Consider the following 26561-nt stretch of genomic DNA (forward strand, 5'->3'; position numbering starts at 1 on the left):
AAAAAAAAAAAAAAAAAAAAAAAAAACTTGTAAAAGCGCACACGAGGTGAGTGTGACCTCGCCAGACTACGCACAGAGTGAAAACCCTGTGGGGTCTAAGTGACCCCATCTCTTAAGACTGAGGGACGGTCAAATGGCTAATTGATTTGTTTTTTATAAATTATCATTGTAAAAGCATAAACAGCTCTCTTTCAAATGTTGGGTTTTATGTTTTAGAACCAGAACCAGAAGAAGAAAAGTTTTGTTCTTTGAAAGATTAAAAAAATATTTAACTCTAAACCTAACTGTATCTGTCACAGCAGACTGTGCAATGCTCAAAAATAAATAAATAAATAAATAAATAAATAAATAAATAAATAAATAAATAAATAAATAAGAGAAGAAAAAAAGGCTCCTTCTCAGACTCTATAGGCCTCTGTTAGTCTGTTAAATTTCAGGGGAAAAAAATATTGCCAAAAAAACATGTAGTTACAATGAAAAAGCAGCAAGAGCTATCATTTCCTTTCTAAAACAAACAGGGCAGCATGCCTTAGGTTCAAAGTTTGAAAATAATTCGAATGAACCTGAACAGATTTGGAACAATGTCCTTTAGACAGATGGGACCAAGGTAGAAATGTGTAGTAACTTGGCAAACATGGTTTTTCAACCATGATCCTCTCTTTACCAGAATGCTGCAAAATCAAATGTGAGGCCGTCTGTGCAACAGTTAAAGCTTGGCTGAAGTTGGGTTATGCAAGCAATGACATAATGTGTAAAGAAAAGAGAGCCAAACGTCCTTCTCAATCATGAGATAACCTGATGAAGTCATACAGAAAACATCCACAATCACTGCTAAAGATAGTTCCCTGACATATTAATCCCGAGGTTTAATTTGTCCTTACCCAAAGACAAAATTCTCATTTTGTATTTATTTGTACTTAATACATAATGATGGTGTAATATGTTTTGAAATTAAATAATTTAGAGATTAAAATTATAACAATTTAAGAGAAATTAAGAGAATTTGATATAAGAACCTAGTAATGATCAGATTATTCTCATTATATCCTTAAAAAATAGTATCGTACTTTATGTCATATCTACTTCAGACAGAAGAACATAATAATAATAATAATCTTTTTTTAGGCTGAAATTTGACAGTTCTCCATGCACAAAAGTTTTTCATTGCAAATAACTGTGATCCCAATGAAAACATTTTTAATCAAAAACTTGTTTGAAGAATCAGAAGACAATGTTGAGCTCATATGCATTTTAAGGCCTGAGCAACTACTTGGGTTAATTTAAATGTCTTAGTTATCTGTTATCTGATACTGGCTCCTAATGCTGATGGTGACACAGTTCCTGGCTTCGGAAGATAAAGCCCCCTCTATTCAACACTGCTATTCCAGTGCGAAACCTGAGAAGCAGATAAGACGACCTGGAGGATTTAATCAAATAAGGTTCGTCTTCTGGGTGATAAGAATGGGACAGAGCGTCATACAATGTAAATGACTGAATTTACATTATGGGATTGAGTCCTGGATGCTAAAAACACACCTGGAGACTTCTGTCTGGCTAGATTACAGAGGATTACCAAACCACCTTTAAAGGAGCTTGAGGAGAAAGCATGAACTCCTGGTAAGTCCAAACAATCCATTAAATCTCGAAATCCTTGTTTGTTTTGACAATGGCTCAAAAGTGGGTAATTCTAATGTGAAGACAGCCTGCTCCTTTCAGCAGAGGAATGGGTTTACCTCACACAAACAGCACAGACAATAGCCAAGGTGTTTAAACAGACACCCCTCACCAGCTGTTGTTAAAACTTGACAGGATAGTTTTAACAACTTGGTGTCAGTCAAGAGGTGTTGTTTCCCACTAGTGAGGATTTCTAAGGGACGTTCACATCTGAATGGTGGAGATTTAAAATCCAGACATATCCATCAAACCTGTTTGGGGTCTGCTTAAATAACTTCAGCACGGAAGGATCACTTCAACTATTTCATCTTTGCTATACGGACTTTACCGTAGGTCACTAGCCTAAAGTTGTCTGGGAATTGCCTGTATTTTTGGAAGCTAATTGGGGAAAAGTTCCACGCTTAAACGGCGTCACCATGACACCTTGAATCTGCTGTAATTGTCATGCCAGTCCACTATATGGCGCTGCGATTTTAGCAAATCGTCTAACCAATGCTAGACCTTTAGCTTTCACCTCACTTGGAAAACAGACACCCACCTCCGATGAACCATGTGCTCATGTAACACAAATGCATTCCTTATCAGAAGTTAAGGTAAGCTGAACAGGTGAGGAGTGTTCCCAAAAAGTTTCACTCCGACACCCGGTTTCTCTGATCACTGGAGACATGTAAACCAGGCACGGGTGACATCAATGTATATTCTGCAGTGTTGTTAGTGTAATATAAACGATTATACACCAGCCAGGAATCCACTCTAACGTCACCCTGATAAGACAACTCAGCTTGGGTTTATGATAAAATTCACATGGGGCTGGGAGGGACGGGACAATTAGCAATGTTAATCAAGTTTGCCACCATCTGGAAGGAATTGTACTCTGCTACTTCCATTTGGTACTAATGTAAGATTTTAAGCCCAGATCAACCCAACAACTCCTCATGAGGCAGACAAAAATGGCTGCGTGGGCATTTTGGCAGATAGCTTCTTTTGCGCTCCAAAAAGTTGGGTACAAAATAGCCACAACCACAAAAGTATAAAAAGATGAATGGGTGAAGTGATAATAAAACCCAAAAAAACCAACCAATAAAATACCAATCCGGCTTGAACTACTTACCAGTCATTGGACAGAAACCAAACCGATGGTCTGCATCGTAGTTTGTTGTTGTGCCACACCACTTCATGCCATCCCTCCGACCATCTGAGGTACAGTCAGTGTAGTTTCGGCCGTTGTAGAGGAATGGAAACTGACACAGAGCCCCATTGGAATTACCACCTCGTGTCATCAAGACCGCTGTTAAAGAAAAGGAAATCAGACATTTGAACTTCCTGGGATTTATTCTCTACACTTGAATAAAAATGCAAACAATCTGACAGGAATTCATTCCTACTGATAATTTCCACCTTTAATACAAATTCCTCACCATTCTTCTCTGTACAGAAAGAATATTTCTGGTCTTTGTCAAAGTCAGAAGAAGTAGAACACCACAGCTGTCCATCACTGCGGCCATCAGAGGTGCAGGAATGGTACGTCTTCCCCTTGTGGACAAACGGGAACACACAGGGAAGACCTCCAGAGTTTCCACCATACACTGGAGCTGGTCCATCTGGATGCCGACAAAAGACGAAAGTCTACTTTAGCCTTTTGAACATTATTTTTGGTGTGTTTCAGTTCACAGAATGCCTCTCCTGGGTGGAAAATTTACCAAGAAAAGTCTGGAAAAGATCGTCTCTTACCCCACTGATTGCAGCTAATGCCATTTCCCATGCAAGTGCAGATCATCTTTTTATTTCCCTGGTTCTTGATCCAGCGCTGTCCATTGAAGTACGTCAGTCCTGAGTCAGTCTTGCAGGGTCCCTCCAAGGGAAGCTCTGGTACAACGACAGGGTGGTAGACTGCAGGCTGGATGTTGGTTACCACATGAGAGCCAGTGCCTGTAACACAATGTACAACTCAAATTAGATGTCGTGTAAAGAATATCAGCTTTGCTCCAACAGAAACTAGTGCATGATGTGGCATAATGGAATAGGCCTACAAAAAAAGACAGTGGTTATTTGTAAGAGAGAGTAATATTTCACAGAAACTAGCCAGTTTGAGTGAAATTCTAAAATTATTTAGAACTTCATACATTTTGATCAGTAAACTTTACAAACTGATTGGACTTTGGCAAATAATTCGCATGAATTCTACTCAGAAATGCTGATTCCAATTTAACAGTGAAGTAAAATATGTGCAAATAGTAACAATAAATTTACTGGCTAACATCTAAAAGTGAGCAAACCAAAACAAGAACAATTTGATACATCTGGGTAGAATTAAAAAAGAAAATTATTAACTGTATTTTATAATCACTAATGAAGATGAAGGTGAGGACTCTTTACTTAACCCCACTAGATGCAAAAAAGGCTCAAAACTTGTTTGATGTCTTTTGGCCACACTTGAAAGTCGAGAATATGCACATTGAAAGGATTCAAAGAAAGAAAACGAACAATTATCTCAGATAAAAGTGATAAATCGCTGCTCGTTCTTTTGGTTTTTACCGACATTATATCACAACAACCACATTTTTCTACATCACTCTCCATAATCGCTCCAATCAGAGCCTATTCCTCTTCCCATCGTTCCCATGTGTATTTTTCTCACAACATCCCCAGCTTCCCACACACAATCTTCTAATCTCATTAGGTAATGATGTTAAGTTCAAAGACACATCATTCTCACTTCGTCACTTGGACAGTCGGCACCTCATATCTCTCACTCCTTATAACATCTGTCTTTGGTAGAAATCCTTCTCCATATGGAGTTCAGGGGGCACAGGGACAAAAAGTAAACATGGACATGATCAGTTCTCACCCAGGCTAGTGGTGTGAAGTGAGGCATGTCGTTCACACTTCATCTCCCCACGGCCGTTCCCGGTGCAGAGACACTGGAGCTGGTGGCCGCGAGGATCTGTCTTGGTCCACGTATCTCCAATACGGTATGAGGTGAGAGTCTCCTGATCATTACAGCGATCTAGAAGGAAGAATTTTAATTAGTATGGAAGTGATAAAAACTACAAAACTAAATGTGGTGCAAGTCTGGAAGTAAGAAATGCTGTAAAACCCTAAGTTAAAATATTTGTAATGGTACATACTACTCTTTGTAGCTAACAGTTGTTTTCATGTTAAAGCTTTGCTGGTCATTTGTGCACGAAAAGAAGGTACTAATGGCCTCCAGTCAATACAAAAGTGTTTATGGTCACCCAAAATTCCTGCATGTGATACAAGCTAATAAGCTATAAAATCTCTCAACTGTTGCATCAGACAGCATAATTAGGGATGAATGTGACTGTTTAAAATGATGAGACAGCTGTAGAACATTTCCTCCATAGCCCATTGAAAACATCCAATAATTACAAGCTCGACTTTCCCCAGCCAGAGAGAGTTAGATGCACGTCATCCTTGATTCAGTACAGTTGGACTTCAGAAGAAAGAATTTGATTTTCTCTTTGAATGACTTTCAGTGACCCAGATTTCTTGTTTGACAGACACTAAAGACACCAAACTTACTGGTCTCTTTAGTGTCTGTCAAACACTAAAAGAACCAGTAAATTATAATTGAACTCAAATTAATTTAATCAAAATTTGTTCAAGAGACCTATTTGAATTTCAAGGTTTTAACTAAGAATGCACCAACCAGAAATCATGAGGTCGATTTCCGATCACAGATTTTGTAAATCCTCTGACCTATAAGAACTAATTCCGATTGCTCTTTTTGAACATTTCTGTCATGCAGATTTATTTCATAAACAGCTCACGGGAAATACCTAACAAAGTCTTTTTCACTCAGCACAAGCATCCACACCGAAGAGTGTAATTTCCATGATGACCCAGTTGCATTTCCACAAGGTACATCCACTATTCATAGCGAAATTTCTCTTTTACCCTTCTAGTTTTCACCTTAATTTACAGCAAATTAAATAGGATAGCTATCGGGAAAGAAAACGCAGAGGAAGTAAGATAAATAATTACTTCTGGATGTGCATGTGATCAGTCCGTTTCCCTCTCCCAGACAGGTGCAGTCGATCATCATCCATCCCTGGTACTGCTTCTCCCACGTCTCCCCAACAACGTAGGATGTTCCGAGGGCCTGATCAACGCAACGCTCAGCTGCAAAATGAAAAATCACCATTAGCTTTTTTGTCCAACCTGTTCGAGTCCCAGTATCAACATTCAGAACAGCCCTAAAATAATGTTATTAATGTGAATAGTATTCAACTTTTTGGCAGAAATAAATCATCCAAAGTCAGAGAATTCTAGCAAACTGACTCACAGTTTTCTAGTCTTGTAGACTGAATAATCAATCAGCTATCTGAATGACTCACCAACAGGTTTGCAGGTCCATTCTCCCTTCCCGTTACCCAGACAGACACACTCCAGCATGTAGCCTCCTTCATGAGGTCTCCTCCAGGTGTCTCCGATCTTATAGGAGGCGCCGCCATCATGACAGCGATCTGGTTAGACAGAGAGAAAAGAGTGGATTTAAAGATTGTCTGCATGTCTGTGTAAATGTAGTAAAAAAAGAGGCACAGGAAATTAAATAACTCAAACATTTGCATCATTATCTAACCCTTCAGCTAACTGCAAGCAGCTGCATGGAAGCCGTTTTTAATCAGCTATCAGGAATACAGAGTTTTAGAAGTTTACTGCAGTCAGTCTGGCACATAGAGGCAGGAAGAAAAAAAAAAAACACTACCCACCAAGCAGAGAAGTTGTGTGTGGAACCACAAACAACAACACATACTTGCAATGGTGCAGCTGATCCTGCCTTTCCCAGATCCAATACACGTGCAGTCCCAGATCATGCCATCCTTTGGGCTCTCGAAGGTTTCTCCCACGCTGTAGAACTTCTGGCTGAGTTTGTCGTAGCACTTTTCCTCTGCCATAGGTAAAAAGAATAAAAATAAACTAAATTGTTTTGAAGCTAGTTGGAAAAATGAGGCAAACATATGCATTTCACACAATGGCAAGCTTCCAGTGATTTTACTAGGATTTCAAGTCATAGACCAACATCAAGTATCTTTCCACCAAATGTAGCACTTCACATGTAGGCCAAAAAGTTCCCTTTCGGTGGAAGCATCTTCTTACCTATAGTGTTTGCAAGCTGCAAACAGATCTTGTTGCTTTCATTAGAGGCTTTCTTCTAGCCACTTTCTTTTTGAGCCAGATTTGCAGAGTGCACAACTAACAATTGTCAGCATAGGTGGGCAGTCATGCCTAGTTAGTTTTACTGTTCCCGTTTTCAGGCCCCGCCTACATGAGAGCATTTCCAGAAATGTTTTTGTCCGCATAGAAGCACAAAGAATGGCCCAAAACACTAATTTTGCTCCCCTAGATTTGTAAGAGGCACTGAGAATGGAGTTCTGCACGAACTATAATTAAGTTATACACAGATAAACCGTTAAGTTTGGTGAGTTCAGAATTAAATTGGTTGCGGTGCATTTTATTTAGGGCTGTCAGAGTAGAGGGAGCAGAACATAAATGCATGCCACACTAATACAATTTTTGTACATAAAACAAACAAAAAAAAAACATGCATATGGGTACTGTAATAGCACACAAGCTAACCTTCTGGTTTGCTTCTGCACTTAATCCCAGCAACTCCTTGGCAGGTACAGATCAGGGTGCCTCTCAAATAAGGACGCTCCCACTGGTCATTTACATTGTATGACTGACCGTTCTCTATGCAGCCATCTGAGCAGAGAGGAGAGAAACGGATAAGACAAAGAAAAGAGTACAAAACAATGGTAAAGACGGAGCAGAACTGAGAGAAATACCATTCCTGGACGGTGTTTTCTTTTTGCCCACAGCTTCACACACAGATCATTATCTCTGATTACACAACCAAACGAAAATCTTTTTTTGTATCAGAATAACTGATGTCTAGATTAAACATTCAGATACTAGAATGAAACTCTGCCCTCTATGTTTCTGAACATAATCCAGCAGTGGTAACAAGGCTTCAAAGGGACTTCCAAACTGTCATAAATCATTTGCACAGGGTGGAGAAGAATAGTCATCCTCCTTTTCTCCCCCACCAGGAACATTCTTTGTACAGAGCTCCCTATTTCCAGAGCAATTATCTTTTTCCCCTTTAATCCACTTTACAAAGTCTTCTTTTAACTTTGTGTGAACTTGGATAGTTTCAGGTTTCGTATGGACGAAGATGATGTATATGACTTGAGCTAAAGGTTAATCCGGTGACCTTAGAGAGCAGAGGCTGTTGAAGGCAATTAGTGTTTGACGTCATCAGTAGGCAGATAACTTTAAATGCAACCGCGTTATCAGATCAGCGAAACTATTTTATAGATTCAAAAAAAAATATTTTTTGATAACTCTAAAAAAAGTCAAGAAGTACCCAAAAGCAATAAAGTAATATCAATATAGAAAACAAAGGAGAAGATAAAGCAGTTTTACCTGGAGAGACCGAGGAAGCGCGATACAGCTGCGGGTTACTGAGCGTCCCCTGGGGCATGGAGTGCACCGCGCTCCCGATGCACAGAGCGACCAGCACCCCGGCTATGGTGCTGTGACCGGACATTTTGTTTGAAATCGAACCCACTCGGGTGCTGCAGGACGCGGCCACAGGTGCTCCCAGTGAGATTTTCAGTCTGTGATTACTTCACCACCGCTTTTGGGGTTTCCAGCACCTCTCCACTTTCTGGAGCTCTCCAACCTCCCCCGTGTGTCTGCGAGCCCTGAGTGGAGGTTCCCTCTGTGCTGGGAGTGATTTATCTGGGCATGGCTTAGTTTCAGACGGAGGAGGGAGGTCCGACAATGTGAGAGACGACCCACGCAGCGTGGAACAGAAGCAGAAAATCTTCTCAAACAAACCCCTTTCTCAATTCCCTTCTGAATTCTGGTGCTCCTTTTGCATCTGGCACGACATTGTATAATAACTAAGTATTATACAATGTCCACGCTACAAATGTAATCCGGAAAATGTTTTTTAACATATGGAAAGCATCCCTAATCCACAAAAATAAAAACTTTATTCTCAGTGTAACTAATATATAGAACATAGAGCTTGAACTTATCTGTGTTTTGCCTTGTTTATGCGACAGACTAACACAAAATAGCGCATAACTGTGAAGTAGAGAGAACACTTTTCGTTTTTCCAAAAGTGGTGCATGTTGTGTTCAGACTCCCTTGCCTCGATGCCCCGAAATAAACAGTTCAGTGAAAGCTTGTTTGCTAAAGAACATTGGTGACTTGGTCCCCTTCCAGCAAGGCTATAAATACAACCTAAACATAGAATCAGAACTTCAATGGAAACAAGAAGGGCCCAGTCAAAGTCAAGTTCTACATCCATTTGGGAATATGCAGAAAAAGTTGAAAACTGATATTTGCATACACTACCAGTGCATTTAACAGAACTTAAGTTATTTTGAAAAGAAGAATGGGCCAAACAATCAGGCACTAAATGTGAAAAAATGGAAGAAACATATTTTTCAAAATGCATATAGATGTAATAGCAGTAAAGAGACTACTTTCATTTGTAAGAAATCAGAAATATGTGTAATTTTCATCCACTTCATAGCTACACTTGTACAATGTTAGTCTATAACAAAAAATCCAAATAAAACACACTGCAGTTTATGGTGTTAATGTTACACAAAGGGAAAAGGGTCGTGTGGTATGAATACTTTTACAAGGCACTGGGCGTCTGTAGGACACTGATGCAGTTCTCCACACATATTGGCCGTTAGTTTTACACACTCAGGAGCAGTGGTCTGCAGAAATGAGGTCACATGGCGTCAGTGCCTGGAAACTCTCCAGTCGTCTAACGTTTCAATGCCTGGAAAGTGTTTGCATGACCAGGTGTTTTATTGTAATGATTTTTCAGTAATTTAAGCTGCTCTGCATTTGTAATCTGCAAATCCAAGATTCAGTGTTTACGTTTTACAGTTTTTTTGTGTGTGTGTGTGTGTTTTTTTTCAGGCTCTCCCATTGCTGTGTGTTTTAATACAACTAGATCCATTAAAGTTAGATTTGAATTTACAAACAGATAAGTTCATCAATTGTAAATACATTTATATTTAACTTACCACGCAAATTAAGTTATAAAAAATATCTATGAGGAAACAAGCAGATTGGATCTAGACTCGTTTACAATTTGATTTATTAAACGACTATAAATCTTCTCTATTTAATATCTGGGATAAACCAACCTACCTAAAATGTTCGTAATCCTTTGTGCATCTCTTTCAACTCAATCAACATTTATATTTGTGGTTGATGCAGTTACAACACTAAAACCCCTCTCACTCATGAAAGTCCAGCAATGTTAAACATAATCCTGTTTGACTTCAATGTTATTTCATGCTTTGTGACCATAAGAATCCTAAATAAATCAATTCTATGATCTACGAGTCTGATGTGAAACTAATTCAGGTTTAATTTATTTTTTTATTTTGTTTCTAATGAAGTAAGACACACATTGACATTTGACAAATAGTTGACATTTAAAACCAATTTATAGTGTGAGATAACCCTGGTAGAAATGAAAAACTGCTCATTTCCTCTGCCATGTCATGAGCTCAACTATTACAGCAGTGAAATGGATTCATCTCCAGTCAGCTGCGACATGGAGCCAATCAATCTGCAGGGAAATTGTGAGAAAATACTCTCTAACCACTGTGTTATGTGCTATCGAGTAGGGAAACATAAATCCGTAGTGTGCATGGACACATTCTTGAGGTTTTATTCTGCATTCATTTGTGACATCTGTCTTAACACTTCATTCTATTTACCACTTGCCTCACAACAGTATTTGTGTATTTGGTTATAGAGAAATCTATGCATCTAAGAATAAAAACTGTCTATTGTAAGTTTGTTCATGCAAGGAAAATGTTGCCTGCTATGCAGTTTTTATATACTGCATGTTCAGGTTTGGCTCTTTCTGTTCATAATTTATAAAGAAATTACCCACTGAAGCTGATGTGTCTTTAAGACAGATGTGGATGATATCACAGTTGGCTAGAAGGGCCAAATATACGCTTTAGGCAGTTGCTGTTGTCAATCCTCTGAATCTGCAACACTGCACATTATAAAGAACGGTAAAACAGAATTGTTTAATCAATGTTCAGTTTGTCTGTGTAAGCAAAGACAGAATAATGACAGCATTTTTTATTTGTTACATCAGCATAAACTCTCAAATCTGTGGTTTGTAACGTTTACAGTTTGGCAGAAGTGAGTCTTTGTGTCTACTATATTTTATATGTTCCCCTGTTTCAACACACCTGAATCAAATGAAATCATCTGCAGTACTTGATTACAGACAGAGGAGACAATTCAGGTGTTAATTAGGCTGGAGTGGGTGACACCATGGAAACATGCAGGATACTGGATTTTGAGTGCTAAAGTTGACCACTGCTGCTTTAACGTCTTGATGGGAATTTATGTAAACTGCCAAGATGTGCAATTTGGAGATGTGTGTGTTTCTCCTCATCTGGGAGTGTCATTTCATTGTGACTGCACTTTTGATAGTTTTTAAAGTGACTGCAGTCAGAACAGTGGTATTGCTTTTTTTTTTGCTTTTACATCGTTGATGTGAGGCGTGTCAATTCCGCGCCAGAAGAAGCAAGATGCAATAAATCCAGACATAAACAATGGCTGAAGGAAGTGGGGATTACAACGAAAATAGATAATGAAAGAAGTCTGTTAGTGAAGCTCATCACATCACAATCCCACCACTCCTGGTTTCAACTGTTCACCCAACAGATTTCTCTACAGAAGTTACATTCACTGCTCCATTGCTCAACAACTTGATTATTGATCAATAAATGGCAGAAATCAATTGAATTATGATTGTAGAGACGTTGTTAGTCCGTCTGCTGTGTCCTCAGCAGACAGACATTATAGGTAAGCAATGACAGTGGTATCTTCCAACTTAAAATTTTGAATTCAAATATTTAAAAATTAATTATTTAAAAATACATTTGATCAAAAGAAAACAACATGCACATTTTAAAAATAATAATAGTAGACAGATAATCATGTCAGTACACTATAATGAAATAGTTACACTTTGTATTGCAATGTGATTTTTCTGAAGTGAGGTCAGCTTTTGGAAGCTATTACTACTCCAAATAAAAGTTTTACTGTGGTGTAGCTGCTTCCAGTTCTCTTTAGTCTTTAATATTGCAATATTATCTTTCTTAATTCAACGTTAGTCCAAAGCATTGAAAATGGAAACCAAACATGGCAATCACCCCACTATATCCTTTTTCCCTTACTCGAGTGGTACAGACGACATTCATTGTTGTGGTTTCCCTCTGCTAACCATGCCAACTACTGCAGAGCAGTGACCAACGATGATGAAGCTGCTAATCCCTGTTTAAAGACGTTATTGTGCAACCTAAGTCCCTGATGTGGCTTCTTGTATAAATATACAAGCATTCTTATTGTTGACTGGAATAAATTAAAGTGGAAATGTTCCATTTAAAGTGAATCAGAGATGATCAAAATGGAAATTACCATACACCAAAGATTTTCATTATACAACATGGAAACATTAGAACAACAAGCTTAGAGAAGGTGCAGACAGTTTTTTATTATGCTAGACACATGTTTTAAATTTTAAAGTATTTTAAACATGTTGATGAACTTCTCAGACAACTGAAAAGTAGTGTTTGCAAGAGAAGAAGAAAAGAGGAACTTGCTTGGTTGAGATGAATAATGCAAAAGCGTTTGAGCAGGGAGTGGAAAGCCGGTGAGAATTGAGAAATTTAAGGAGAGCAAATAAATTTAAGTGCTGATTTATCAAAATCATACTGTACATTTGTACATTAATTGCTCAAGATAATGGCGTGTTAGAGCAGATGTAAGGACTGAGGCATGACATGATATTCCACATGACTGTTGATGGATTTTTCTCAAATCCTGCTGTTTATAGTGCTCTTGCGCAGCTGCGAGTTGAATATTTGTCATTAAACAAAGAACATTTTCAGCATTGAGGATCAGTGATGAGTTAATACCCACATTTTTGTTGTTTCTGTAAATTACTTTGTACAAATTAAATTGATCTCAGAACAAAATATTGTCAAATTTCTAAAATAATGCCCAAAGTTATTTTTTGAGTTTGGAAAAAAAAAAAAAACACCACTTCTTTCTTTACAAAAGATGTTTTGGTGACAACAATGGTGGATTGTGATTGCGCTTCAAAAAGCTCTACACTATTTTTTTATTTATTTTTTTGCTTTATTTTCTGCTGACCTTGTGTGAAGATTTTATGGGCATGACCTCCATGTTTAGCACCCCTTCCCTGTCTGGGGGGATTTTTTGTTCATCTTACTACCCCAATAATTGAGAACAGATGACTCAAAATAGCTCTATAATTTATCTTTTTCTTCCTTGAATGCTGATTTTTACACAAGAGAGCTAAGAGGAAGATAAGTAAGATGAGTTGTGGATAAACCTATAAAATATCTTTGCTTGAAAAGTTGAATGAAATTTTCAAAGTTCAAATGTTGTTGAGTCTGTATTTGCCAGACCTATTGAATATCTACAGATTTTGTTTCTACACTAGTCCAGACCATTTGTTCTTGGAGCACAATACAAACTATTTATCTTGTTAAAAAAAAAAAAAAGAATTCATACAGAAAGAAAAAAAAATGTCTCTTTAGCCCTCCTGTTTTCACTCCCGGCTTTGCCTTTGGCTCTTTTACCTCTATCGTCACCGCTTCATGTCCTCCAGGAAGATAAGGTCACAGTCTGAAGAAAGATGAAGTGATAAGAAGAGCAGCCTCAACACTTTTTTGTATTCTGATTATTTCGACATATCTCCAAATCTCATGACCTAAAATGTTTCACTAAAGTTGAGTAAGTGAAATAACTGCCTTGTGTTTGTTGAATCACTTGCTCGAGGCAATTTATTCATGCCTTAAAATGTTGGCTATCCAACACAGCACAGAGCTGTTTTTTCTTGCATGTTGTTAGAAACTAAACCCCGCCTGTAGGCTATATTGTGTTTTCCTCAGTTGCTGAGACAAGTTTCATTAGGACCCGTTTTTATAGTTCTTGATTTTGATTAAATGTTTGATTATATCACATCTCATTGTACATTTTCTCCACTTTGAGTGCAGAAGCAAATTTAAAACCTCATAAAATTTTATTTCCTTTCATGCTACTTTTTCACCTCCAGGTCGCCTTTCACAGCCATTTACTGTGAAAGAAAAACTGAAAAACGGTGGGGACTTTGGAAGCAACGTGTTTTCAGCCACCTCACTAAGCGTGAATCACATCTGTAAAAGCCAAGTTAGCACGTAGGTCGGTGGTAAATGTGAAGCAGGAAACCTGCGGATGTGTCATGCAAACGTCACCAACTGCTTCCAAAGTTACTGCCAACGGAGTAAGAAATGTGTTTCAATTTTTTTACTCATGGAAAGTTTGATTCGGATGTTCTTCATTAAAGCCACAAAATCTGCTGTACTATTTCACTGCCGGAAAAAAATTACACGTAACATCATTCTGGTCTGGTAGTCTCTTAAGGATAGTTTTTGAAGTACAGTTTGTACTTCTTGGCCAAAATTTTGATGAAGCCAAAAGTTTCCCTGTTTTTGCTCATAAGTTCTCATATAGCAAACATATTGCTTGAATGTTATATTATATAAACCGTAATCTGTTTTTGACTGAGCTAAATAAATATGGCTAACATTCAGTAACAAAGATACATTTAGATTATACAACTTTTCGTGTCATGTTAATTTACCACAAACTAAGTTGGAAATATATGACTGAGTGGTTTATTTTGTAAGCTCTACAATTAAAAGATAAAAATGAAAGATGAAGGCAAAACATAACAGTATTTTTTTCTATGTAACAATATTTTTAGATTTGCTTCTCAAACAACCTCTTGAGATAGGATGCAGGACGCATTGTACATTAATAACTAAATTCATATGATTTGTGTTTAATTTATCAAGATTGTTTCCAATATATCTTGTTAATAAATGGAAAGTGAAATTTGATGAAAAATTTACAATTTAACAAATGTCATTAAATTACAAATATTCTGTTTACCACCTGCTTTTGGCATTTGTTGAGTTGTATTTTCTTTAAACAATTTCTTTTCAGACCTCTACATATATGACCCGGCTGACATTTCCGTTCTCTTTAAGGAATAATACACAAATCTAAGCAGAACTTAATTGAAAAGCTTGCAGACTAAGCAGCGGAGCTCTGAAAGCAAACAGGCAGTAAAGTCCAAACAGCAAGTGTTTGATTATTCAGCGAGTCTACTGGCTAAGCAAACTGGGGAGGTAAAAGTTTTCCATGCATCCTGTTTCAATCATTTTCTTTTCGTCAGCAGTTTCTGATTTATTCTGTTTCTCAACACACAGATTCCTGGCCTTTCCCTCTGTCTTTATCCTTTCTTCCTGTTTCCCGAGGGACAGCCACATCCCCCCACCAACAAGCAAACAGACAGATGATGCCATGGCTGCAGCATTTGGTTTATCTCATAGTGACAGACCATAATGTAACGGGCTGTTGGCCCCCCACAGGGATGGGAGGAAGTAAGGAGAGTCTCTCAGGGGAATAGTGGTCTGTGTGTGTGGGTGGAGGTCTGTTTCAGCCCGAACATCTCACAGACAAATGCGAATCTGACCAACTGACTGAAAGCGATAAGCCTGAAGGCAGAAGCTTTGACAAAAACCAAACACAGTATTTCTTCTATTTTTCATTTGCACTAAATTTAACTCATAAGCTTTGCATATTTGCAGTAAATTTGAGATATTTTCAAGCATGTTTGACACTTTTTAAAAAATATGTCATGTAGTGTGCAACAAACCAGAGTATCAGCTTGTGATGTTTTTCAGGAGTGCTATTGTAAGGGCTGCAATTTAACATTTTAGCATGGCCATCTTGGATTTTGTTGGAGCCACAATGAAGATATATAAATCACAAGGAATGTTGAGTTGTCAATTTGTGGAGTGATGTGATTAACATTTATGATTGCGCTTAACCTTGGACAGTGTACATAAGGGAATGGATGGACATTTATTATTGGTGAGCCCAGGTCCAGTTCTCAAGAGCTTCCATCCTGTATCTTTTTGTTACATCCCTTCTCAAATAAATCTGAAAAGCTGAATCTGCATGTCATTTGGTGATGCAGAGGTCTAGCAACGAGCCATTCCCAAGATAAGATATGACAAAAAAATAAGTCAACCACCTGTTAGAGTCTTCATCAGTTTAGCTCTTACAAATCACTCGCAGTCTTCTGGACAGAAATGTTGAGGACACAAATGAAGCTCCTTTGGAAGTTGTGTTTGGCTTGTTCCCATTGCGCTCTTCTTTTTTTGTGGGAAATAATCCAGACTTACCTCACTTTATTTTTTTAATTATAACCAACAGCAACACAGTGTGTTCCAGTACAGAATGGAGCCAACTACGTCCCATGCATTGCAGGTGAAAAACATAACAAAGGATATACATTTTTTGAAGTATTATGAGTTCTGACATATCAAAAACAGCAATTATGTAGTTAATTGTAAAATTGCAACCTATTTAGGCCAACATGTTCAATGGATCTTGCCATTTAAAGTTGTGGTTTGAGAGTTTTAAAGCGAGGTTCTGTTATAAACATTCCCAGCAGTTTATATGTTACTTAAAGTAGCGTGGCATCTACACTATCAGTTCAGGAGTAATTAAGACAAAAACAGATTTCTTCTTCTATTTCAAAAACACCATCACGGTTTATGTCAATCTGCTGTCACATTTGGATTGGGTGAATATTTAAAGAGGAAATGTGTGAGGAAGAGTGTGTAATACAGTGAATATTTAAAAGAAAAGCAAAATAGGTTTCACACTTTCTGTTTTTACTTCAATTTACTTTCTGTGAGGTAGTTACTCTGACTGGAAACGCTTCACTTTTTATCTTATCAATACATGTTTTACGCAGGAACAGTGGTCTGAAATTACATGTACATGTAAAAATGTCAGTGTGGGCGTCATCTTCCTGGACAACTCAGATGTACGAAGCATATTCCAGGAAATTTAAAAAGCAAAATGTTCCATTACTTCCTGTAACCATTGAATTGTGAGTATATCTTTCAAGCTGCGTGGCCTAAAAATAATTTGAAACAAGCACCTTTATCATTTAGGATCTTTTGAAAACTTCAGAAAATTATCAAGAAGGGAAGCATTCTGGGAAACTTTGTGCTTGAATGGAGTTAAGGGGATTTCTTTGTAAGGATTTCACTTTAGAAATCTAAAGGTCTTGTTTTTTTTAAGGCCAGCTTCTTCTTCATGTTGTCGGGAAATCAAGTCTATTCTTGTCTTGGGTGGCTTCCATACAGGATGTTTTTTTTTTGTTTTTTTTTTTCTTTTTGAAAATTATTTTCAGAATATTGACCTGGTCAGGTTAAGACACATTGCTGTGTGTTACAAATTGAAAAGGCAAGACACACTTTTCACTGACACAAAAGATAAACTAGCCAGAAAATGACCTTCAGTGGCCCATGCCCTCTCTCTGACCTGCAAATAAAATTCTTATTTCCATGTGCGGACCTGCTGGTTTCTGGAAAATGAATAGTCAGTATTTTACAATTGATAATATATATAATGTAAAAAAAAATTTTTTTTGAATTGTATTTCTGCAATTGAAAACAATCTAAAAAATTTTAGTTGATGTAAAAAAAAACGTGTGAACACGGAGACATCTAAGTGCGGTTTCCATGGTTTCCTCATAACATTGGGGAGGAATTTCAGTGTCGGAACTCCAGACACTGAAATTCTTGCACAAAACTTGTTCTTGTTCTGTTTTGTGCATCTGTAGTGTCTTTAGAAACTGAATCTTTCCAGTTTTTGTCACCTTGCAAGCACAAACTGCAATGTGTTTCATTGAAATTGTATGTGACAGACCAACACAAAGAAGTGCATGTTTGTGATAAGGAGGGAAAATGAGAAACTCCGTTTTCCTTTTTTTTTTTTTTTTTCACAAATTATAACATGAAGAGAGTGATACATAAATACTAAAGGCCCATTTTCTCTAACTCTAAATAAATTCAAGCTCTTCCCGAAGGCATTTGGTTAATATATAGAGTCCCTCTCTGTGAAAAACAATCACATATAAATACCGCTGATCTGCGAAAACTATGGAGGCTTTTAAGGCAGCATAAGTGAACAAACTTCACCATGAAGACCAAAGAACACAGCAGAGATGAGATTGTAGAGCAACTTAAAAACAAGTTTTGAAATAATAACAACCCAAGCTTTAAACATCTCACACAGCATGGTTCAATCTGTCATGTAAATCCATCATCCAAAAATAGAAAGAGTCTGGCACAACTATTGTTGCAAGGAGTAAAGGAAGTCCTGCAGAGACCACAACTCATCTAGGACAGATGTTGGCTGGACACATACTAGTTGTGCAATGGACAAAACCTTTTTTTTTTTTTTAAGTTGTTAAGAAAGCCATTGTTGAAAGAAAAATATAACATGTTTGTAATTTGAAACAAGTCTTGTAGCAGTGACAGCAAACATGTAGAAGAAGGTGATCTAGTCAGATGGAACAAAAGTGAATTGTTTTGTCCAATATGCAAAATGAAATGTTGGGAAAGAACTAAATGTGCATATCACCTTTAACACAATATATCACTATGATGCATGGTGGTGTCAGCATCATCCTGAGGAAATACTTTTCCTCATCAGGAGCAGATAAGCTGGTCAGATGACATGGATGTAGATCTAAATACTGATGTTGACAGACCCAATAAAAGAAGACACCCTACAGTGTACTGATGCTTGAATATGTTTTGCCTGAGTCACTAAAGTGCCAAGGAAAACCAGGACAGAGAGAGCTAAGGAAATGATGCTTTGCCTCAAGCATCTGACTCATACTTGTTTTAAATAGAGCTTCAACTGCAGATGCAGATGTTTTGGAAGAAGAGCATGCATACTTGTGTGTCCTGGACGCTGTGTATTTGTTGTTCTCTGTGGGCACCATTAAGTGCAGAGACTGCCACCCACATCATGGTGTGGACTGTTTGATAAACTGTAGAGGAATAGCTTGACTTTTTCACGTCACATTTCTGCTTTTCTATTTCACAAGAAGCCTGGAAAAGGGAACCAAACAAATTAGGGAAATTTTTTAGAGTCATAAAAATATTTGGGTCAAGGGTCAAGACAAAGAATATTTCCATTTAATGTTTTTTTTTTTTTTTGTTATTCAGATGTAGTAAAGGTTTGACAGTACTTTGTTTGTACCAGTATTATAGTCAGTGCTGATAATTAAAAAGCAATAAATGTCATTTTCTCTTTTAGGATTGGTGCTTTCTACCAAAAACTACTTTTAAGCATTAATAGAAGATATAATTGAAACATTTTAGTGTACTTTTCAGAGTTGCAAGTGCCAGAAACAATCGTTACTCATCTCCGTCCATTTTTATTGGAGTGGAAACAGAAGCTCGAGACTCTGCCTGGAAAATACCTCTAAATTTAGGGAAATCCACAGGAGTATTGTACAACTTTTCTTTGCTAATCTACAATAATGTCTGTTTTTCTATGTCATCTTTTATATTGGGATTCTATGTGAAATTGTACAAAATGAAAATACTGTTATTTTTCTTTGTGATTTCTTACATCATAACCTGAGTGACTCCACTGGGTCTGAGAGGAAACCAGACACTGGAAACAGACGGGGAAATGCATATGGACATGCACCAGGAGCTCAGCAGCCTTGGAAAAACATCTGTTCCACTGACCAGAGTGCAAAGAAGAAAGAGATCATGATGTGATCATGGTGGTGTAACAATAAGAATTAGCTTAGCACGAATGAGGGTAAATACACGGCTGTTTTGTGAAGATTTTTTTTCACGCTTTTGTTTTCACTTACAAATGACAGAGATGTTGTTATTAGGTTACCAAAGCAACATCTGGGTTTGCACTTTAATAGTCACAGAATCTTTCCATGGTAAGAAGGAAAACACTGACCAGACAATAACGAAAAGATGAGGCGGGAAGAAGCAAATTGAGAAAGGAAGGGAAAATTCAAGTTATGTAATATCTGGATAATGTTCTGGTTCTTTTTAAATTTCATTTCAACAAAATATAGTCAGAACTTAGCTAAAAGGATTAACACTTCATATATGAAGAAACACTCAAGAAAAGATCAAGAAAAGATCTAAGGTTCTTTCATGTCATTAGTTGAGCAACGTTATTAGAAGAAACCAACCTGTCCAGTGAAGCGCAGCAGATAAATCAGGTCAGGGCCTTTGATGTTGTGCATTGAACTGCCCCAAAATATTTGTTCTGAACAGAAGAGTGACTGTTTTACTTATGGGATGTAGGCCAATCTCCTGCAGGCCTTTATTAATCCCTCGACGACGCATTATTGCCAAAAGACAGACAAAATGACAAGTGAGGAAGATATTGTAGATTATAAAAATACAAGTCATCAATCTGACATAAAGAAATTCCCACAAGAGGTCTTAAACCAAACTTTTCGTCGTCTAAGGTTTCTTCAGTTGCACCAAAAGAAAAACATCTTTATGAAACATCTCTAAAATATGTAAGGACAGCAAGTTCTTCATCGTTTAATCAATTACAATGCCTGTAATGGGTGGTGTAGTAACAAAGATGCTGAAAGTCAGGCTTGCTTCACCCATTTGACCAACCATATTTGGATGTCAAATTATATCTCTGTGTAGGGATTTTTTTTTTTTTTTACTTTTCAACCACATTTTGACTTTTTCAAAGAGGTTTTAGTGGGACTGGTGGCCTTTATTCAACATGTCGCTGCATATGGTGCAGCTTCTCCACTGAGTCATGTGGCGCTCACATTTCAACATTATTTAGGTGGAACGCATCTTTTCAGCAACATTTTGCTGTGTAAGACGGTAATATTTTTCCACCAGTTTATAGTCTTTGGTTTATATCGGCATTATAATGCAGTCCCACTCACATTCTCTAAACTGAAAGGCTCCCCTTCTGTGTTTACTATCCATATAAAAGTAGACATGGGACCAATACAATCTAACATTGATGCCATACCCAGTCCTGACATCATATTTGGATATCTATCCACATTTATGTTTTTGAACCCTGGTGGGTAAAAAAAAACATTATTTGTGTTTCTGTATTAAGTTTGGATGTTAAGGTTATGTTGCCTCAGACCTTTTCCCATTATTGTTTTGTACTTCTCTTACGTCAGAAAAGTCCCATCTTAAGCAACAATAGATGATTAATTTTCTGTTACATCCACCCAGTTAATCTTACTTTCTTTATAAGTTGCTATGTATGTGCAACATATGGGCAAGGAAGAAGAATAAAAATGCCATTTTGTAACATTTTTTGTGTCAGGCTTACCCAACATCAGAAATGAAATAGGATAAATGTGTTACAAATATGCTAATGAAAAACAAATGTACCCCACTCACTGCTCCTAATGGAAGAAACGTATTATCTGTGTTGAATAAATACTGGAGTAACTCCAGGTTTTCTTTTGGCTACAACATCTGAGTTCATTTTTGATGCTTTATTCTAGATGAAAGAACTTATTAGCCTCCGGAGTGTTTTTGGGAAACTGGATCCTATGGGCAACTACCAAATTGGGTAGAAGAACAAGAAAATTGTTGTTTATTTTTTCCCTGGAGAGAACAAGAAAACTGTGATTCACCACTTTGCTTCACATTCTCTCGACTGCAGGACCTTTTTCCCACCATAGAAGGACATAGCCTCCTGCCGCCGCTGCTGCTGCTGCTGAGGGTGTGCATGCCTCGGACATTTCAGCCATAACATTTTGTTTTCTGAAACAACATGTCCAAAATGACAGAATCCAAAAAAACAAATGTTTAATTTTGTCTTTGAGGTATGGCTTTGCAAATGATTTCACCAATCGAAAACAAAACCACATGCAACAACAATGGTTGCATTGCAACATTTACCAGAGGTTTGGATCTGGTAAATGTTAAAGATTTAAGACTTTTTTACGAGCAGTCATATAGTCTCAAATGAGAAAGGAAAAGCCGAGGAACAACTGCACCATGACTTGAACTTGCATTTTGTCGCATTGCAACCGCAAAATTTTGTGCATTTTGCTTGGATTTGATGAAAATAGTGTATAATTGTAAAGTGGAAGGATAAGACAAGGTTATCTGAGGTTTTGATTAGACCCCTTTGTGTCTTCTACAGCAGCAAATCCTTTGGGGCTGGGCTTTAAAATGTTTGCACATCCAGAGACTGAAACTGTTACTTATTCTTGATTGTAAAACAGTTCAAGCCTCATCAAATTAGGTGGAAAACCTGTGTAAAGAGCAAATGTTCCCTTGCTACAGATCACAGGGCTTGAAGGTTGACAATCTTGAATATACTTTCTTCTTAATCATCCCTTTAAAAATCCAACTACTTAAATCTATCTTTGTGTTAAGTCTAACCAGCTTCCCTGTCCTTGCCATTGATGATGGTGAATTCAGGGTTATGTGCAGTGTTTAAACATTTGCTTTGTTCTCACGAAACATCCTTAGAGACCAGATATGTGGAGTGATCGACAACTTGTTTTCCTTAATGACAGACTCTCCCACCTGAGCTGTGGGTCTTTGGAGCTCCTCCAGAGATAAAAAGTCGTATCAGTATGAGTTTATAAGCGCAGAAGGTTTATTCTTTTCCTTCCCATTTTCACACCCAAACTTTATCCCTGACCTGTCTGTTGTGTTTCTTCATCTTCATGATGCTATTTATTCACTAATGTTCTCTTCTATTACCTTCCTATGAAATATGCATTTACACTATTGAGAATTACTTTACCATCTTTACTTTTTAGGTGACCCACAAAGCTGTTTTATATAAATATATTACAAAAAAATCCCAATAATTTGGTTTAATGCGACAAAATGGGATAAAGATCAAAAAACATATAAATATTATCAAAGAAACTGCATAAACTGATCTGCAGACATGATCTTACTTTTGTTTCAACTGGAGCAAAAATATACAGCAAAAACTTTTCAAAACAGCACTGGAATAAATGTAATAAAGAAACAGAAAGCAAATGACACAAGGCTGTTACTGATTTACTGGGGGGATTTTCTTTTACATACAAGGGACAAACTCATAGTCTGAGAGTCACGTGTTACAGAAACTTTGGAGAAAACAAAAGCGGTGCAGCTCACAAGTGCAACCACTGGCTGTAACAGCTATTACTTAAATAACTCTCACTGTTATTTTCTCAAAGAAATTTCCCACGCATCCAATTTCTTGGTTTTTCCATGTAACTTTCCCATGACTGGTTCCCTGCTTAATGTTGCAATGTTTTCTTTTTTTTTTCCAACAATTTAATTCAGCAACTACCCCCAGTTCGGTCAAAAATGGCATTGGCTACTGCATCGGTGTATATAATGACATTTTCCACAGAGGTGTTGAGGTCTGCTTTCCACTTTTTCTCTTTTTTACATTTCTTTCGTTTATTTCTTCCATGTTTTTTTTTTTTTTTACTTTCCTATTTATATTTCATTTAGCTTCTGGCCCCACCCTTCCTTCTGTCCATTGTCTTACTTCGTTCTTGTCTATAATCTTCTTCCTCCTCTCCGCATGGATGACCCAAGCTGATCCAAGAACTCCAATGTTTTTATTCATCCCTCGTCTTCACCCTCTAATCACACCAGCCAGTTCCTATAAAAAGAGATGCGTTTTGTGTTTTCTTACATGTGCAGCACTCATGTGTTGCCCATGTTTGTGTGTACGTGTGTGTGTGTTTGTGCATGTGCGTGTGTGTGTGTGTGCATGTGTGTGTGTGTGTTATGTCCCTCACAACTATGTGTGTCAGTCTGCAGGTTACACCCTGATAATTCATCATGATAACAGCTGCATGGGGTCTGAATGAATGTGTGTTTGTGTGCTAGAGAGACGGTTTCAAACAGGAAAGCCATCACCTCATGAGCCAGGAATTAGATAAACAGTTAATTAGCCTTTAGCTGGGGTTGCTAGGCAGAAAACAAATTCCCCCTGTGGGAGGTTTGTTGGAACATCAAAGAAGACCAGATGCTGTCCTAATTTGTCACGTTTTATCTTCTGCCTTCCTTCTAATCTGCTCGTCAACTCCCCTTTGCTTCAGATTTCTGTCTTTGCTGTGCTTAAAGAGACAAAGACAAACCACCAATTCAACCTATAGTGCTATTTGGATCCCAAGGTGAAAGCATAATCTAGTTATCAGTTATGTTTCCGCTACATGATGGTTAAAAAGAACAGAACTCAGCAAATAAATAGGAAATTATCAAAGCCTTGGTTTCTCCCTTTTTTCCAAGAATTGGAAGTCTACCACACTTGGCTGTCATCCACAATGAGTGTATCAGAGTTCCCCTTTCCCCTCCACCACACGTACTCTTTCATATGCCTCACTTCCTCCTCTGCTTAGTTTTCCCTTTTTCAGACTTCTATCTTATCCCCACCTGACTTCCTCTGCTCTCACCTCCTCTCCTTCCTCCACCTCCTCTCTAATTTCATCTTCCGCCCACCCCCATCACTATCTGGTCACCCTCCTCCTCCGCAGCGAGCTTTCAGACAATAGAGTGTGTCCGTAGAAAAACATCTGCCAACTTTTGATATGTCCCCTGGAAAATTTTGTTTTGCACAAAGCACCACTGTGATGGATTTTGATATGAACGATAATGGCTCTCCCTCAGGGAGGCAAATCATGGAATGGGAATAATTATAACTATTAAAAAATAGATTTTTCCTATTGCTTCTTTACATATTTATACATTCTGTTCACAAGGGGAGTGAGAAAACGTTAGGTACAGCAGGCTGATTAATGACACTGAAGTTGGCAGCTGGTTCAAGCTGCCAACTTGAATCAGCTAAATTAAAGATCAGAGATTTATTTATTGGTGTCTTCAAAATCAAAAAATACATGCATTTCCTCAGTATTTGGTAGAATTGCTTTTCAACTGGATGACTTGGGTCAAGCATTTTGGGTTTCTTTCCTGTGGAAGGAAAGCACAATAGTTTGCTGGAGTTCTGGCCCATTCCTCCTCACAGAACTGATGTAATTAGTCCATGTTGTAGGCCACATCTCTCACACATGCCTTGTCCTTTCATTTATGCCCTTAACTTATTTCTAGGACTGAGGTCAGGACTTTATTGTCCTTAACTTTGTTAACCACTTCAACTGTATTCCAATGGTCCATTTGGAAAATCCATTTGAACCTGAGCTTTACCTTCTCGGTGGATGTCTTTAGATGTTGCTTCAATATTTCCACGTGATTTTACAAACCTTCTCCTTTTTCTCCACTTGCAACAGTGGAAATTATTGCCAAACATTTCCACTTTAGCTTCATCAGACTACAGAGCATGTCTCCAAAAGGAAGCTTTTTGCCTACATGATTCTGGATTTATGTTTCTTTTGGAGTAATGGCTTCTTCCTTCTTCCATGTTGTTACAAAACATGTTTTATTGTGGATGATGGTTTTGTGTTACCAGCTTCAATCAGCATCTTCACATGGGCTTTTGTTTTTTGTTCTGGGGTCGATTTGCACATTCTGGACCAAAACACGCTGATCTCTGGCATCCAGATCCTGTCTCTTTCCTGAGTGGAATAATGGTTGGACATTCCCATCATGTCTGTACTTACACATAATTGTCTGAACAAATGAATGAGTCAGCTTCTGGAAATTGTTCCCAAGGATGAACCAGACTTGTGCAGCTCCATACTTCACTTCCTGGTACCTCAGCTGATTTCTTTTGACTTTTTGATTGTGTCAAACAAAAAAAGCAGTGTGGTTCAGATGTTGCCTTAAAATAAAACCAATCTAATCATTTTTAGTAATTCTGACTGCATGTCTTTTTATTTAGTGGATGTAAACTCCTGGTTTCAACTTTATGCGTTCTAGTCTGAATATTTATTACTGAGTTTTTAATAAATAGTTTGGATTTATGAAATGAAACAAGCAAAGAAGGAGCCAAAGAAGGGGCATGCCTAAGGCAAAATTTATTAACAAAACCACTAGTAAGCACAAAAAGGAAGTACTAGAAAGACAAAAACCAAAAACTGCACTCCTTCCAGGGAAGGATAATTAGCTCTGAACTCTAGTATCTAAGGTTCTGTAACAAATTACAGAAAGAGCAGAATATAATAGGGGTAACCAAACCAGCTGCACCTGTTTAAGTACTAGAAAAGATTTATTCTTGGTTTGTCCAGGAAAAGTACAACTCGCCATGCAGATTGAAATCCAGTATGTTACATTTTATTGTGGATTCTCAACTTTAATCTTTTTTTCTACAAGCGCTTGTAAACTTTATCTCTTCTTAGCTTGAGTCCAACATCATGTCGGTGAGAATGTGAGATCTATGTGAGGGGTCTGGAGCCTGTCATGGTTCATTTGAGATGCTAGAGGTTTTATGAATCAAAGCCAGAAATAACAAACCAAAGACTCCCTCTGCTGTGTAGCTTTAAACACTCAGATCCCTTTGTGGGCTATTAAGGGGGTGGGGGTATAGTTTAGTACGTGCAAGTCTTGTATCAACACCAACCTGAGATTTTTAGGGGGGGTAAGAAGGAGAAAATTAGTCAGAGAAAAGCAATGAAACAGATTCAAATGCTAAGAAGAAAAAGACCGCTTACTCAATGCATTAAGCTCAAGGAAATTTTGGATTCTACGCAACCAAATGAGTCGTCATGAGGTTTTCACATGACAGACACACAAACTCGGTGGACAAGGTCCTTTTTTCCATCTCTGTCTATTCATATTTGTTTTCCTTTTTTTTTTTTTTTGGTTGTTGTACAGTTTCTCCCTCCCAGTCCTCATGTCCAAGCAGCTGACTCTACTTTCCTCTTTCCTCCGTTTGCCTGCCTAACCGCTGCTGAATTCATGCTCTGTCATTTAACCATACCACACTGGGAAAAGCCCTCTTTTTGATGG

General features: G+C 37.7%; 1 protein-coding gene across 1 annotated transcript in view; it reads right to left on the reverse strand.

Annotated features, from left to right (window-relative positions):
• Positions 1–8414, reverse strand: part of fn1a (fibronectin 1a) — a 36456-nt gene extending 28042 nt beyond the window's left edge. Inside the window, exons 1-9 of the mRNA XM_015034228.1 lie at positions 8125–8414; positions 7276–7401; positions 6452–6586; positions 6033–6161; positions 5680–5817; positions 4523–4681; positions 3406–3603; positions 3093–3275; positions 2786–2962 (exon numbers count right to left, since the gene is read on the reverse strand). Coding sequence (XP_014889714.1) covers positions 2786–2962; positions 3093–3275; positions 3406–3603; positions 4523–4681; positions 5680–5817; positions 6033–6161; positions 6452–6586; positions 7276–7401; positions 8125–8248 — 1369 coding nt within the window. The 5' untranslated portion in view covers positions 8249–8414. The remainder of the gene's footprint in view (positions 1–2785; positions 2963–3092; positions 3276–3405; positions 3604–4522; positions 4682–5679; positions 5818–6032; positions 6162–6451; positions 6587–7275; positions 7402–8124) is intronic.
• Positions 8415–26561: the final 18147 nt, after the last annotated feature.

The sequence above is a fragment of the Poecilia latipinna genome, unplaced genomic scaffold (genome assembly GCF_001443285.1).
Source record: "Poecilia latipinna isolate Pla-1442-1.1 unplaced genomic scaffold, P_latipinna-1.0 Scaffold17, whole genome shotgun sequence".
Lineage (NCBI taxonomy): Eukaryota > Metazoa > Chordata > Actinopteri > Cyprinodontiformes > Poeciliidae > Poecilia > Poecilia latipinna.